Source organism: Plectropomus leopardus, chromosome 8 (assembly GCF_008729295.1).
Source record: "Plectropomus leopardus isolate mb chromosome 8, YSFRI_Pleo_2.0, whole genome shotgun sequence".
Taxonomy (NCBI): domain Eukaryota; kingdom Metazoa; phylum Chordata; class Actinopteri; order Perciformes; family Serranidae; genus Plectropomus; species Plectropomus leopardus.
The window spans coordinates 26551236-26568474 of NC_056470.1; the positions used below are offsets into that span (position 1 = coordinate 26551236).

A 17239-nucleotide genomic window follows, 5' to 3' on the forward strand; every position below is an offset into this window, starting at 1 on the left:
CAAATAATTAATGTTGATGCATAATGAATTACGCTGGATAACTATGTCTTAATTTATGGGGGATTTGGGATTTTGGGCGTAATGGTACAGAAAAACAGAGCATTCGACTACTGATTTGGAAATCAATTACCATGGCAACGATCAAGGCTTTGAAGTATCCAGGTCAGCCCTGATCTTGTGTTATATGTCTTGCAGGTCCAAGCCCAAAATTTTGACAATAACTCTTGAGACATGAGACAAATTATCATCATGGTAGATGTACAAGAAAATTAAGGCCGACAGCTGCACACAAACAAAATAAGAACATTAAGTTAAAGCTAAATTTGAATCACTGTGATGAGTAAAGAAAAAGCGCACAGATAATGATGATAAAACAGTGACAAATAACAGAAAGCATAAAAAAAATTGCTTGGTTTAAATTATATGTGAAAGATAAAACTATATTTAGTGAGGTATATCATGAGACATATAGCAAAATTGCCCTTTGACATTCAAAGTCATAATTTTAAAAATGAAATCTAGAATAAAGGCTAAAATGCATGATGGTTTTGCACACTGGTCCTCCTCAGCAGTCATGACTCTGATGTGTCATTGCCAGAAGTTCTAAAAATGCCACTCAGAAACACAAACATTGTGTCACATGACCAATGAAAAAGTAACAGTGGTGTCATGCATCACAAACCGCAGGATGATGTCACTTTCTGTTTTTCTGTTTCCATGATATTACAGCGGTGATGGGTGTTAATTAACGCTATCAAAATAATCTGCATGCAGCGGGAACAAAGATGTCAGCTCATTACAATTATTCACTGTCATGGTATTTAAACCCGCTGTAAGCAGAGCTGCCTGCGGTGGCAGCTTTAAGTGCAGTCCGAGTGTTGCGTCCTCTGAGCATTTTGGCAGCATGGCACTCAAGGGCATGAGTCAGAGTGGTGCTCGACAATCCACTTCATCCTCTTACTACGGCTCACAACCAACCTAACCGAGGGACGGGGCTTAGGCCCATAGCAGGGCAATGGGCAAAACAGAGTTGATTTGGTTTGGGAGGGGGCACATTCATGCGAACCGACGGAGGAATTCCTGTTTGAAAGGCTGAGCTAATCCTTAATTTCCCTGAGGGAATATCAGCGGGATGAAGCTGGAGTTTGAAAAAGATTCTGGGGGGCTGTAATTCTGTGTCGTACAAAGCCCGGCCAGTACGAGAGGAGGACGGATAATAACATTTCCCCTCTTTTATGTTTTGTCTGCATTAGCCTGCTGATGTTAGTCACACATACTGAAGGCATTTATAAAAGACATTCACTTCCAAAATATGTGGGGTTTAACATAAATCTCCACTGTGTTTTAGTCTGAAGTCCAAATGTCAAGATGCAGGGTTTCCCCAAAATTCATTTATTTGTGGCAGCCTGCCACGATCAAAACACCTGCTGCCAGGTATAAATTATATATTTCTGAGGCTGGACAGTTCACAAGGAGCGATATTGGAAAATACATCAGGGTTTTCCACATATGTATTTATTTGTATCAGGCCGACACAACTAACAAATCTGCCGCCACTAGGGCTGTACCCAAGTAAGAATTATGTCAGTCAAATCAGATTTGGCTGTTTAATACGAATGTTTGGCGATTCAATTTTGTTTTCCATAAAAAAAGTTTTACAGTTTGAACGAGGCTCAGTAAGACATTCAGTAAGACATTCAGTGCAACAGCGGCATTCATGCCATATAGTAAACAAGCAAACGGTGCTAACGTTGTATCACAAATGTGCCACAACAGTTTTTGCTGACACTGAATATAAACAAAAGCCAGAGACTATATTTTATCAAGTTGCTGTGAGCTGTAAATTCACCACTTCTTCACCCTATGGTACAGTCTCTCTTTCCCTTATTGCTGCTGCCTGCATGTTTGCAGCTGCCAAGAGTAGCATGAAAGCCAAGAGCACTCACTCTGGACCAAAATCTGGGGATCCAAACAATCCCAGGAGTACACTGCACAGAAAAAAATGACTGCTCAACTTGAGGAAATCTCAGTCAACTGAGGGTCTCTGACTGATGATTAGAAGTTAGCATTCACCAGCCTCTGCAGCAGCTTCTCCTCTAATCCACTGATCTGATCAGCTCTAATCAAATCAATAATCCACCTCACGACTCAAACTCCTCATGACTCTACTGAGGAAAAAGGCTTTTTTATCCGTGATTCTCAAACCAAGAGACTATCAAATTAAATAATTGGTGCATTTAAATATATCTGTCAGTTTGATTAAATCAAGTTACTATTGATAATCTGATCTCTATCAGAGGTAGAAAAAACAGATGTATGATAAACAATAATGATTACAATGCTTATTTAGTTTTGCAACACATTATGACTAACCAGAATTACTAGTTTGACTGCCTTGCAGAGCAAATCTTTTTAGTGCACGACTTGCATCATGCACCAACAAGTTGAATAATATAACAACAGCTGGTATTAAAATAAGCATTTCTATTTCGCCAGTATCAAAAAAATCATGGTATATGATTACATATTTATTTATGGAGCCCTGGGGAATAGCCAAGGCAAAATCCAGTCTTAGCTTTCAGCAAATAAGGACCCAGGTGGGTGTTAACCCGATGTCAAATAAACAGATTTTTCCTCCAGCCTATTAGTGGTGTGACCACACTGGGGATTAGTCTAGCCTGGGGCACTGAGCCCAGCAGTGACTGGCGCATGTCAGCCATCGTCAGGGAAATTGGGCTTAATTATGCATACTGCTGGCGGGTGGCGAAACCAGATGCCCCGCAGCCAAACGGCCAACCTGAGCGTCTCCTCCTCAGTGACTGAAGTACCTGCCAGAGAGCTCCAGGCCTGCTGAAGAGTACTTTTAATGAGGTAAAATCTCAGTCAAGACATCATGTCACGACCAAAGAACTGCAACAAAGTAATGCTCACTGATCGTGGAGGTAGTTACAGACCAGATTATTGTTCTGAGGCAGTATTTCAAGTTTGGCAGCACAGGGAAACTGGAAATTTATGACACAGTTATAAAAGGCGTCAACAACTCTATGACTAACACTTTAAGGGACAATTTGCTGCCTTTTAGCCAGCTTTGTATCATAACAATGTGGATAGTATAAGTAAATTAACTGTAGCTGACTTCCCCCCATTTTGCCAGCAACCACACCTCCTTGCTCATGTGCCAGCAAAAACCCTCTTGGGCCGCTGCGTGAACTACAGAATGTACTTGCTTATGTTTGTGAACTTAGACCAAACTCAGATCAAACTGTAAAACTAGGCAGTGCTAATAAAATATAAACCAAGATTCTGTTCCTGCCCTTTTTCTTCCCAAAATTTCTTCAGAAGCATATTTTAGTGCACTGTTTGGCTGTAATATGAGTGTTTGTGAACAGGAAGTGAGCGCCACACTGTTTCCTGTATTATAAAGAACGGTGGCTGAAAAACCTGAGATCAATCGGTCAAACTTAGCGGCGGTTGTAGAACTTGAACCTAAAGTGTGGTGTCATTAAAGTGTGATATGTGATATGCTTTACTGGCGTTGGTATTCGATTAACTCTTGTGGGAATCCCTCAAAATCAACCAAATTGTGAAATTGTCAACATTTGCCATTTAAGAAAATCCTTTTAAACAATAAGTGTGACGATAAACATTTGAAAGGGGCTAATGAAATGTATTTCTCTTATGTTAGTGCTACAGTAAACAGCCACAGTTATAAAGGAACAGAAAGTATTAAAATGGAGACAGTGATATTTGGCGAATTAGGTATAGCACATAGCTTTAACAAAGCCTGATTAAGTCTTAATGACTCTTGAACACAGCATAGTGACTATTTCACAGAGCAACTGTGCTGCAGCAGGAGGTGTGAAAACACTGCGTCTGTCCACAGATGATCAGAGCTGTCCACCAGGCTCCAGCACAATCAAAGTGACGGGCATGAAAATCACTGTGGCAGGCTGAAAAAAGGTGGGATGACTACAGAAGGAAGATAATAGGGGAGAATCAGATGGGGAGAAATAAAGAGGCTGTATCCAACAAGCTGGCATTTCCCCTACCGACTTCACAGCAGACACCACTGTGCACAAACAAACAACAGAGATCTCACTGTTTCACACCAGCATCCCCTGAGCATTTTGCTTTAAGAAGCAAGCTGATGTGCAGTTTCAACTAAAATGTTGCCGGATGGACGGGCAGTTATTTTCAGTTATGCTGACAACCCACTTCTGGAAATAGCACAAAACTTCTGTCTGATCCAGTTTGTATGGTTGAAGATTTCGTCAAATACTGCTCAGTTTGCTCACAAAACTCAACATTTTTAAGACTAAATTTTTGTGACCAGACCTTATTCATTAATATGCTGCACGTGCATGAATGTAGGTGAGTATAAAAGTTACAGTCTGTTGCAAATCTGCTTAGTCATGCTTGGCCAGAATAATTTGTTTTTGTTCCTTAACAGTTTGCACAGATATAAAATCAAAGGGGATCTTGGATAATTTATTTCCTGTGTGAACATACTGAGGGCAGTGCTATTACTCTGGCTCCAAGTACAACATGTTTGAAGTCTAGAGGTGGGGTGGAGGTTGGCGTGGGCCCAGCAGGTGGGCAGGAGGACTGCTGAGAGCAGCAGAATGGGAGAGAAAGGAAGACGCCGGTGAGCAAGCCAGACGGATGAAAATGTCTGGGGTCGGGGGGCCGCTGACAGAAAGCTAACACTCATGATGTAGAACTGCACAGGTCCAGAGGATGGGCTCGACGTCTCTGGTCGCTGTGGTGGCTCTATTATAAGGTTTTCAGTGAGTGGGGTGAAGCAGAGGTCACATGAACAGGCGCACATGAGACGCAGTGAATGTGTCTCTGTGTTGCTGTCCTGCTCATGCAGCAGCTTTCTGGGTTTTTTTAAACACAGGAGGAACAGAAATATTGTAAACTATAAACAAAAAGAGAACTAAACGGCCACCTACATCCTGAAGGTTAACTTTAAGAATAAACATATTACAATGATTGACAACCTGTCTAACTTTGTGTTGCATGGCCTGTCTGTGTTTTAGTGCTTACAAACATATTGTTCATCCATGACTGCATCTTTTAACATTTAATTAAGGGTTATGACTCCTGTATTTTATCTCTGCTTCTGTCTATTGCTGTTTCTTGTTGTTATGGCTGCTCTGCATGCCTGCGTGTTATGCTTAGCGTGTGTCATTTCTTCATGCTGCATGCATAACTATTGTGTGCATGGCTATGTTGTGTTAAAAATGCTGTATGTTGTTGCTGTGCTGTTGGTTTGTATTGTTGTTCTGTTGTTTCTAGTTACGTCACATGGTTTGTGTTCTGTCTTGGGAGTTCCTGTTTGTTGTAGCTGTTGCTGTGTTTATGGAGTCCTGCTGCTGTTATGTGAATTTTATCATTTTACAGGTTTCAGAACATCTCGCCAAAGGACTGCAGTTGAAAATGATCCTGATGGCTAACACTGGCACATTTACAGAAATGTTAATTTTGATATTCAAATAATTGATTTAGTAATTTTATCAAGCCAGAAAGCCAATCTTTTGCTGGTTTCATGTTTCTTAAATGTGAGAATTTGACGCTTTTCTTTATCATATATAATAATACACTGAATGAATAAGTTAAATTTTTGAACTGTTGGTAGCATCTGAAGACGTGGAGGGCTCTGGGAAATTACACGGGACATGTTTCACCATTTTATGAAATTTGATTGACAAAGCAATTATTTAACTGAGAAAATAATGGGCAGATTAGTCGATAATAATCGTTACTTGCAGACCTATCATTCATCAAAGCTAAAATTGCTATTGTTATAGTTATCGTTCTACTTGCAGATGGCCCTTGAAAATTAAAATAATTGTTAGTTGCAGCCCTTGCCCTAATTTTTAAACCTTACTTTATAATATTTTAAAAAGCACTATTAAAACAGAAGCTGCATCCTGCTGGTTCAATTCCAGCCTCAGTCGCTTCGCTGCATGTCATCCTCTCTCTCACCCCTTTCACACTTAAGCTTCCTATCTAATAAAGGCCAAAAGCCCAAGAAAAAATCTTAAATTTTATTATTATTATCACTGCTTGGCAGCCTTACATACATATTTTCTATTTCAGACAACTCCTTGAAAACTTTTCTTCTACAAACTAATTAAGAATCCCCTGACCCACTTAAACGAAAGCTATTTTTACCCCACCACCATTCAGCTAAAGTAATGATGGCTACATACTGAGTGGAAAGGACACTGTATTTGTCAGTTTCTAAACTCCCCCCCTGCCCTCCAAACACACACACACTCACACATATGTGGAATTCATCACTGCTCCTAAGTGCCTCTCTGCTTGCTTTCTTACACTACACAAACATGGGCCGTAAACATAACGCGCCGAGCAGAGCATCCCAAACTCAGATGCTCCAGGAATGCTAACATGATGGTGTTAGATTTCCCAGCTACCCTTGCTCCCTCCTGGGCTGAACCAGCTACAGTTTCTTGCAGTTCAGAGGTCAACAGTTGATGAAATGTGACTGCCAGACCTGCTGTTTGCCAAGCTTTTGGCTACCTAGGAGTGATCCGAGGCTCTTAAAGTGAGAGAAACTGCCTTGTTAACGCTGCCCGATCTGCACACAACAGGAGGCAGGGAGACAGTTTACAAGAGCTAATACGAAACCTGTCTAAAGACTGAGGGTGTCAGATTCCCGCTGTGAGCTTGTCATCTGCAGACACACCATCTCAAGTCCTACAGTGCACCTTCACACTCAGTGAATTCTGCATGCACAAAATAACAGAGAAGCTCTGCGGAAATTTTGTGTTTTTAAAAAGGACAGTGTGTGCTCATTTTTATGCAGAACGTTTTCTCGCCGACACCGGTCTGACAGCATGAGTCTGCTTGGAATGAGCCAGAAATTGTGGATGTAATGGGATGGAATGATCTGGAGTTTTGCCCAAGCCTCTTAAAATGCTAACCAAGTCATCACACTGATAGAAATGCTTCCTTGTTACCGGAGTAACATGTTATAGAGAAAACATATTTCAAGAGGTCCATGCAAGTATTTAAAGCAGATTTTTATCACAAAACATTACAAAAGCCCTGCATGTATTCACCTACGAGTAGGACACTCTAAATAGGTGGTCCAATTCTATCCAAATGACAGCTCTATTTTCTTTGTAAAACCAAATAAGTACAGAAAAGCCCCCGAATGGTCTTTAGGGACTGATATGAATATGAAAAGACATCATTCTACGCTTTGTCAGTGGGACAAAGGACATGGCTGTGAAGCTGGGAGACGAGCCCTCATCTGGCTAAGCTCTCAGAGCGTCTGTCCAGAACTCCATGCATTCCTCTGTTAATTTCCCCTCAGTGGGCAGGCACTTTCCCTGCCAGGGACTGCTCTTACCTCCGGTCTGACCGCAGCAGCTGCCTGTGTTTGGACAACCTTGTCCAGGAAGTGCTAGTGAAGAGCGCTTCCTGTAGACCAATGGGATCAAAACGGGTCATGGGGCCCTAGTGAAAACTATCGTATGGAGGAAAACACAAATGCATGACCTAAAATGAGGCCTAATATCAGAGCTGGGATCAAGCCATTGTTTTGCGAGTCAAGAGTAAATCTGAAGACTGCACACTGAAGTCCCAAGTCAAGACTGTCAAGTCTTAAGTCCTACACTTCGAGTTAAGTCCCAAACAAGTCATAATGTTCTCTTCACTAGATGTAATTCCATTTTAACAACAGAGTAATAATATATTACAATTACATTTTCAAGTTGTATTTATGTGTTAAAACAAGTTTACTGGAAGTTGTTGCTTTTCTGTCTGTAATTTTTGACCCCACCAGGGTGTCCCACACAATCATGTATTTGTGGCGGCCTGCCACAATTACAACATTACATACTGATAATATATTTGTGGAGCTGGACTGTTCATTAGGAGCACTACTGGCATACATAAACTGTTAGTTCATTGATTGCACAACACTGTCAGAATACAGAGTGTACTTTGGGCACAAATGGAGCAGCAGAACATCAGACACAGTGAAAGTGAAATTTAGGAGTTCATTGCGCTGATTCTTAAAGTTTGCTTTCACTCTCATCTGCAGCGGCTGCTCCTCTCATCCTTTGATCTGATCCGGTCTGACCGGAGCAACCGATCAATTAACCATCCTGTGACTCAAACTTGTCAAACTGCTGCTGAGGAAAAATAACAAACTCACTCTGCCTTTGCTGATTTCACAGACATGCAAAAATGTCCAAAAGAGGGCACAGAGAATGATAAAAAAGGGACAAACAAAACCGAAGAAAAATAAATAAATAAACACAACCACTGCAACACTGCAACAGAGTAAAAAATATATTAAATTTACAACATTCATAAATTCTTTTTTTAAAGTTTGATTTTATTTGTTAAAAGAAGTTTATTGGAAGTTGCGTCTCTGTCTTAAATATCTAACCCACATATTTTTGCACACTGCAATTTGTTAGTTGTTGTCCATTGTGTAGTTTTTGTACTCAAAGAAAATTATCTCTAGACTAAAATTTACAGTAATATAATGTTAGTTCCTTGTCGTTCGCTCCTGCAGCTTGACTGGATTCTGTCAGATTGGTTCAAATATGAGTGGATCTGGAGAATTAAGTGTTGACTTAATTCAGGAAATGAAGGGAAAATAATTTATTTATGGGACTATTTTTGAATAACATATTTGTTCATCTTCGAGCTTGTGGGAAGATATCAAGTATTTTCAAGTTAAAAGGCTCAAATCCAAGTGAACCTTCAAGTCATTGGTGTTAAAGTCCAAAATGGGCTGCAAGTCTTTTTGATTTTGTCAAGTTGAGTCCAAAGTCCTCAAATTGGAGACAAGAGTTTGATCCCAGTCTAAGTCATATGACTTGAGTCCACACCTCTGCCTACCAAAGAAAACACTATGACCTAACTAGTTCCAACAAACAGTAACAACTCATCAAGTTTACTTCTGCATCAATGAAAGCTACACCATGACCTTCCAACTCGAGGAAGCCCCGCCCAGCTCATTTAGGTGATAATGGAACACTATGGAACAAATGTTTGGGGCGGCGGCGGTGTTAAACATGCCGGGGGTCGCTGTCTATCCCATGGCAACCGCTGGGATGCAGCCTCCTGGGAAAGCAGACATTCCTCAGAGCAGAGCTGTTCAACTGCCTGGTTACAAAAACAACGCAAGTCTTGACATGCACGCCATTCCTGAGCAAGAACGCCAAAAATCTAGTGAGAACACACACAACACACCTCCTATGAATAGTGACAAAACTGATCAGTTTGTCCTAGTCACCTGCATAGCCTGTGGTTTCATCTGTACAAGAGACGGGTACTTGTTACTGACTAAATTCTGCAAAAGAGGCATAATATCTTCCTACAACAGGACAAGATACAGCAAGTCAAATTAACCCTTTGAAACCTGGCTCGACACCAGTTTTCTTGTAATGCGTTTGGACACCGTTCAAAGGTATCCAAACCTTTGAAACCTGAGCAAATTGACTTGATTTACTTTAAAAACATGGGGAAAATGGCAATGTGCAACTTGGCAAGAAATGGCCTGGAAATTGCAATATTATTATTAGAAAATTAACAAAAACAAAGTGCAGGATGTGTAAATTACACACGCCTTTCTACATGTTAACATCACAAACAACACAGGCTATAATTTGCAAGAGAAAGATCAAACTGATCAAATCTCCTCTGACAGGATTACAGGCCCACACTTTCCAACAATGGATGATGAACAACTTACAAAGCGATTCTGGTAAAGGGGAAAAGAAAGAAACACGCCCACCACCCACAGCCTCTGCCACTGTAGTAATTCACTGTGATGTTCTTAAACGTATTGACATTTTCATTATGCAAACCAAATCAAATGTCACACACAATAGCAACAATCCCCCAGGCTGTCCTACGGTCACAAATCTCTCAACTGTCCTGTAAGCTCAGGTGCCCACAGACAACAGGCTTTTTTTAAAGTCTGTACACTATTAGTTTATTCATTTCCTACAAAGTCTAGCCAATAATTTCCCAGAGCTACTGTTGCCAAACATTGATTGCGCAAGTTAGAATAGATGACACAACGGGCTCTTCAGTCCGCCCCCAGATCTGTGAGCGAGAGTCAGAGCCAGCCTTGACTACATGACATCTTTGAATTGGATTTCCGATTAGATGGCTTTAATGTAATTACCTAGAGTACATTGTGCAGTCTGCGCTGAGTAACAGTGATGCATCACCTCGAGTTTCGCCGTGACACTTGTCCCTCGAAACAAGGTGGCTGGCACAGGGCTCCCGGAGGAGCAGGATTATTTTTTGATTGACAGACATTCGACTGCATGTGCTCATCATTAAAATAAAAGTGCAGAGAAGCCACTTGTAAGCTTTGACATGCAGCACTTAGCCTGACCATAAGTTTGATCTGAACACGTCTACCAGTTATACTTCACTTTTATCTACTATGTGCAGACATACAGAAGCCTGTGTAGCTTTAAAGGAACAGTTCACTCCCAAATCAAAAATGCATGTTTGTTTCTTACCTGTGAAGCTATTTATCAAAGTAGGTTGTTCTGATGTGAGCTGCAGAGAGTGAAAGATATCAGCCGTAGTTATCTCCGCCTTCTCTACAATATAATGGAACTAGATGGCACTCGACTTGTACTCGATGCAGCAAATTGTACACTTTAAGAATCAAGATCATAACCTGGTTACTCAAGATCACAGCAAACCTTGTGAGCAGTTTCATGTAGGAGCTATTTTGTGTCTACCAAACTGTACTCACCAACCGTATGGCTGTGCAGAAGGAAGCATGTCTAGTCATGATTGAGAGGCTTGTGTTTGTGATAGTGTTAGATGTAAACATTAATGGCGCCCCCCTCGGCTGAACGGTAACGTCAACTAGCAGTGAACTAGCAGCAGATGCACGCTTCCTTCTGCGCTATAATACAGTTGGCGAGTGTAGTTCAGTAGAAAGAAAAGAGTTCTTGTGTGAAACTGTTCACAACAAGCAATGTGGATTATCTTGAGCAACCAATTCATGACTTCTAGAAAGAGACACTGCTGTTGAGTTTTTCAAATGTATTTTTTTGGTGCTTTAAGCACCACAAGCCGAGTGTCATCTAGTTCCATTTTATTAAAGAGAAGTCAGACATCTTTACAGCTGATATCTCCAGCACTCAGCAACTCATAACAAAACAATCTAGACTGATCAATAGCACTACAGGTAAGAGGAAAAATATGTATTTTTGATTTCAGTGTGGATTGTCCCTTTAAGGAATAGGCTCTTCTCAACAACAGAGCTGTTGCAGGTCTTATTATTTCATACAGCACAATGACTATCTCAACTATGGCTGTATAATGAAACTACATCATCTTCAGAAAAAAGTGTCTCAGCCCAGGGAAATTCAACAATCCTGCTGCGCTAAGCCTATAATTCAGATAAGATCTGCAGGACAAAATGAAATGCAGAACTTATCAGATCTATTATATTGCATCCTATTATTTAATATTACCCGGCAGCAGCCCTCATCAGCACAAAGTTAAAGGGATGGTACATTAGACGCAGCCAAACTGCCTCTTAATTATATGTGAGAAATCTGATGCCATCTTATGTTATTAAAAACAGGGACTTAGGCCCCTTATCAAGAATTTTACCATTATATTGCATTTTAGGGAAAGGTGTCAACACTATAAATGAGTTTTAAGCATTTTTATCTGCGCATTAACAGACTACAGTATGTGCACAGGTGGCACATGGGCAAGAAAGACAGGTACATGCTGACTGCAGTCTGCTTTCTTATCTCTGAATCAGAGCTCACAGCTGATAAAGGGAGGAGTGAGAGGGCCAAAACGCAATGTTGACAAGCAAAAACCTCAACAGAGCAGCTAAACCTTTCTAACCTTTCACTGTAGGTCTTGCATAGATTCGAAAAACCACATCAAATGTCTAGCTCACCGAGGGCTTCCTTCTGAAACTACTCAAAAACAGAAATGAAATCTGCCAGACTATATAGCTGTATTAAGGAAAATGAGTCCAATTTTGGGCTTAAAAAAGATTTCCAAATTAATACTACTGAAAACTGTAAGTCTGGTTCTTGTAGCTGGCTTTCTACTGCGCCTTCATTAGTGAATGTTCAGGTCTAGACTGAATGTAAGCAATTAATAATACATCTGTGTTAGCTTTTAAAGAGCCCATGGGCTGTTTTGTTGCAGATTTCTGTAGTTTAGTTGCATCATTACCAACCAGGCCTTTTATGCACATTACAGTGCAGCTGGCAGAGACAGGGAGCTAACAAAGAAGCATGCCACTGCTCCTGCGCTGCACGGGTTTAGGTTGTGTTTGTTTGGCAATGCAAGAAAAAAACATGACTCTGTGGAATAATATTCAACATACTTCAGGCTATAACAGAAACCGATGAGATAGTGTTTGACAGGGACAACACTTGTGGTCGTCCTCCATTCAGTTATATCCGCTTCCTTTCCCAAAGCCTACCTGAGCAGGCTGGAGAGCGTGTGAGAGGAGGCGCCGTGCCCGCCGCTGTTGCCGCTTCCCCCGGTCCCAGACGATCCGCCGCCGGTGCCAGCGGACTGTCGCTTCCCCGATAAAAGCTTCTCCACGGCGGCCAGGTTTCCCGTCCGCGCCGCTTCAAGAAGTTCCTGCTCCTTCCCCATCGCGGATCCCGGGGAAAAAAATCAGAGGAGGCGGCGGGGAGGAGAGGAGAGGAGAAATGGGGGTTTGGGTTGCGGGAGTGAAATTCCTCTGCGATCCCCGTTTTTGGTCCCGACCTCAAGTTATTCCTGAGCGCTGCTGCTGCTTCTCGTGTGGAGAGGAAACAAAAGCTCCCTCCGTCGCCTGGTCCCGGTCCACGGTGCCGCTGCTGCTCAGGGGGGAAAAGTTTGGTTCAGCAGCACGGTACCACCACCGAGCAAACTTCCTCTGACCAGTCCCCTGAGCCTCGTCCGTCACTTCCTCGAAACTGCCCTTTCTTTCTGCATCTCCAATCCAGAAACGCCTCAGACACACACACATACGTACACACACACATACACAACCCCTGGCTCCCCCGCCCTAAGTGATTCATGTGGAAGTTGGATCGGTCTAAGCAAGATGGCGACCGACCTAAAGTACGTCAAATAAGTGAGCAGAGAGTTTAAAAATTAAACCCATCCAGTGGTTGAAATGTCTGTTCTGGTGTCACATATAGAGTCCGGAGCAAATTCCCAATTTTAACCCTTTAAGGGACTGTACATTATTTATCAGCGGTGGAGGGTTACCTTTAAAAGGACGGAATTTTAGGGCCACGTTGATGATTTTTTTTTGAGATTTCAACAATGAAGTTGTAATATTATGAGAAATAAGTCCGAACATTACGAGAATGAAGACGTAGTTTTACAGGAAAAAAGTCATAATTTTATAATAATGATGATGTAACAGTATGAGAATATGGTCTTAATTTTACAAGAAAAAAAACGAGAAAAGGGATATTATATCGCGGAAATAAACATATTGCCAGCAAACTATAAAACAGGCAAGAGCACAGGCAGCCTCCTTAGCAACCACTGTACTAGGTGTGTTACTATGCCACAGGCAACAGGTAACCTGTGCTTGTCCAAAAATATGCCAAAAGAAAACATTCCTGAACAGCAAAAAGATGTAAAGCTACATAATTAATGTTTTCATTAACGTGTTCATATAAGCTTTTCACTGAAAAAGATTTTTTTCATATGTAACCCCTTTGTAATCAACATTTTGATTAGTAACCATAATATAACTGGGATTTTTTTCTCAGTCATTGTAACTGATTACAAGTACATTTATTTTGTAATTTGATTACTATAACTAGTTACAATAATTAAATTATCCCAACACTGTTTATCAGAATAATGCTCAGAAACTTTAATTTACACTAAAATAAATCCAGTCACCAAATGTAACAACTGTGAATGAGACTATCAGCAACTTATCAATGTCCTTAATCTTTTCAATGTCTAATCTTCTTTCAGTCCTTCATGGTGTGAACAGGAACATTTCATGACATTTGATAAGATGACAGCATAGACAGTAAACAGTAGGGATGGTCATCTAAACCAGTGATTCCCAACCTTTCCCTCAAGGAACTCTTTTCTATTATGAAGTAAACAGATGACCCAAACTAAGTGGCATAGTATGTCACTTAGTTACATACTGTTCCTTATATGGCTATTTCACATTAGGCCTATATTCAATGTATAACAATACATTTTAAATCAACCATACACACTTAAAAATCTCTCTTTTTTTGAGAAATTCAGTGTTTTCTTCTTCCTGACACTAGGCCAATCTTCTACTAGTTTTGGGCTCTCTCACTGTGCACTTTTCTAATACACGACAAGGCAGTTTAGCAGAGTGAAGGTTAGATATATAGGCCTATTAACTTGCATTTAGGTCTTTACCATTCCCTTATCATGTGAGATTATTTTTGTTATTATCTAAAATGTAACAATAACAAATTCATTTAGTTTTCTTCAGGAATGTTACTGAAATTCTGTGATATAGGCAGACTATTTATTTAAGTTTTTTTTACACTCCTAAAATCCAGAAGGCCTCACGTCCCCCCGGTGATGCTTTGGCGACCCCTAATGGGAGTCGGGACCCGTAGGTTGGGAACCAGCGGTCTAAAATGTGGTTTAACTGGCAGTTTTAGAAGTTTAAGAATTCAGCAATGAATTAAGAATGCAAACATTTATAGTAAATACAAATAAAAATCACACAATACTCGCTCGCTTAGATATGAAAGTATTGCCGTGTGTTTGTATCCAGCTGCTTGTGTCTATAAAGTTCGTTTTAAAACAGGAAACGGAAACCCGCGTAGTATGCTAGCAATAAACAAGAAACGTAGCATATTGACGCTATCATTGCTCTCACAGCAATGAGTTACCAACATTAAATGTAATTAATCGTCGCACGAAATTCGGTAATCTCAGCGTTATTTGTTAGCCTCATTGCTAACTAGCTCCGCTTACTAAGCTAACGTTAGCTTACCTCTACCGTTAACTCGGTTATTCCCGCTGTTTCGTTGTCGCCTCGCTGCACAGAAGGTAGGTACATGTTGTATCCAGGCAGTTTTATTTACCTAAATGCGACCATAAACACAACACCGTATACTCTTGGTTGAGATTTCTCCCCTAAAGTGATATTTCAGCTAAGTACACACGAAAGAAAACGGTCGTCGTGTAGCTTCAGCACCAAAGTGAGAGCTATCCAGCGTTAGCCAAACTGCTAACTAACGTTAACTAATCAAATACCTGGTCGATATTTGCAGAAACTGAGGCTGTCAGTCAGTGTTGGAGGATCTGAGTGATTATGGCCGACCCTGCACGGATCAAACCAGAGGTGACACCTGAGAGAATATCTCCTGCTGGCGACGAGCATCCCAAATCAGAGGAAAGTGAAGATGTAACGTTACCTGCAACAGCAAAACCTGCAGATGAAAAAGAGTCATCGTCTCAAGATCAGCCCAAACAGGAGAATAAATCTGTGAGTTCAGGGAGTAATTCATGTAACAGTGAGGCCAAAGTAATACACCAGTGTACCATACCAGAGTTTTCTTAGGTTGTTTTTTTGTTTTCTATTATTTTCAAACCTGAAGTGACCAGGAACATTAAAAACATGGGGAAAAGGAAATGAGCAATTTTGTAAATGTTACAAAAATGGCAAGAAATTAGTACTGTAAGAAAATAATTTCTATAAGCCTCAGGAAAATCTACATATAAAATTAAATAGTTATATATTTAAAGTTGTTACAGAACTTTTTATACTTTTTAAGCGCTCTCTCACAGTCATTTCCACGTTTTTCTTAACTTTTTTTGTTGTATTGTTTTTTTTTTGTTGTATTGTTTTGTTTTTTACTGATTTTTAGGTATTTTCTTTTTCCAAGTGTCCTGCTAACTTTTGTGTCATTTGTTCTTTTGTTTGTTTCCATGTTTTTCCAGTCAAGCTAGGTTTCAAAGACGCAAAACAAACTGAAAGACAATTTAAAAGTGAACACTGTCTTGGCTGTATGAATGTGTTTTATATGGTTTCACAAAGGGCATTTCATTATATTCAGTGGCTCTAAACAAATCTGTGTCCCTCTGTAAAGGAAATAGCAGCTGGAGAAGATGAAGAGGAAGGAACCTCTGGCCAACCTGCCTCCAAAAGACTGAAGGTGGAACCAGAGAAGAAGAAGGAGAAGCGTCAGAAAGTTGACGAGGATGAAATACAAAAGATGCAGTAAGATTTGAGATTTCCAACAGATCATTTTAAACCAAAACACTTTAAGTTTTATCCCAGTAACGTCACACTGTTGTTTTCGTCTTACAGAGTTTTGGTGTCGTCCTTTTCTGAGGAGCAGCTGAATCGCTATGAGATGTACAGACGCTCTGCCTTCCCTAAGGCTGCTATTAAGAGGGTTAGTGTCCCTAATGCCTGAATGTTTTTAAATTTCTAAAACTACTTTTTTGGCTTGATGTTTTTTTTTCCTCTTCATTTTCTAGCTGATTCAGTCCATAACCGGATCATCGGTGTCTCAGAACGTGGTGATTGCTATGTCTGGTATCTCTAAGGTTTTTGCTGGTGAGATTGTTGAGGAAGGTGAGTGGTAGGCTTACAAAACGGAGAGAGTTCACACCAAATTAACTACAACACATAAATGCTTTTCATTTGCACTTCTTAGTTTTACTTTCATGCAGTTATATTGTCTGTCTTTATCCTCACAGCATTGGACGTTTGTGAGAAGTGGGGCGACACGCCACCGCTTCAGCCCAAGCACATGAGGGAAGCAGTGAGGAGGTTGAAGAGCAGAGATCAGATTCCCAACACAAAGTACAAGCAAATTCTCTTTCACTGAGGCACCTGTGCTTTAAATCGCCTCTGTCGTCATACTGCAGCCACCTGGACACTGATTATTCCCTACGGACTAACCGTTAAAATCTGTGACTGTAGTATTAAAGAATGGTCAATACAGACAAGATGACAGTCTCTTATATGAAGATAACTGCAAGATAAATTCCACTCAACTGTCCTCGTGTGAAGGTAAATTCTTGCTGCAACACTCAGTTCAAATGGTGCGAAATTATATTCATGTATTATGGTTGTAAATACATTGTTTTTTACCAATGTTTTGTTCTCGTGCCTTGTTTATTTTAGAGAACCAGTTAGCTTTGGAAAGAGGCTTTAGTTAGTTTGGATAATTGATTGCTTAATTTCCAAAAATGTGCACTTTATTGCTTT

The 17239-nt window shown here is 40.5% G+C and overlaps 2 protein-coding genes across 12 annotated transcripts in view; one reads left to right on the forward strand and one right to left on the reverse strand.

Annotated features, from left to right (window-relative positions):
- Positions 1 to 13033, reverse strand: part of LOC121947545 (ankyrin repeat and SAM domain-containing protein 1A-like) — a 91238-nt gene extending 78205 nt beyond the window's left edge. For 3 of the 11 annotated variants that reach the window (XM_042492638.1, XM_042492639.1, XM_042492637.1), the window contains exon 1: positions 12482 to 13029. In XM_042492638.1, coding sequence (XP_042348572.1) covers positions 12482 to 12660 — 179 coding nt within the window. In that variant the 5' untranslated portion in view covers positions 12661 to 13029. Of the gene's footprint in view, positions 1 to 12481 lie in introns of all 11 variants that reach the window. The other 8 variants (XM_042492636.1, XM_042492631.1, XM_042492628.1 and 5 more) reach the window with 4 other exon arrangements.
- A 1792-nt stretch (positions 13034 to 14825) lies between these two features.
- Positions 14826 to 17125, forward strand: taf11 (TAF11 RNA polymerase II, TATA box binding protein (TBP)-associated factor). The gene is made up of 6 exons (XM_042491434.1): positions 14826 to 15066; positions 15291 to 15505; positions 16110 to 16240; positions 16331 to 16418; positions 16504 to 16600; positions 16726 to 17125. The coding sequence occupies exons 2-6, from the start codon at positions 15332 to 15334 to the stop codon at positions 16854 to 16856; spliced, it is 621 nt and encodes a 206-aa protein (XP_042347368.1). The 5' UTR covers positions 14826 to 15066; positions 15291 to 15331; the 3' UTR covers positions 16857 to 17125.
- The last annotated feature ends 114 nt before the right edge of the window (positions 17126 to 17239 follow it).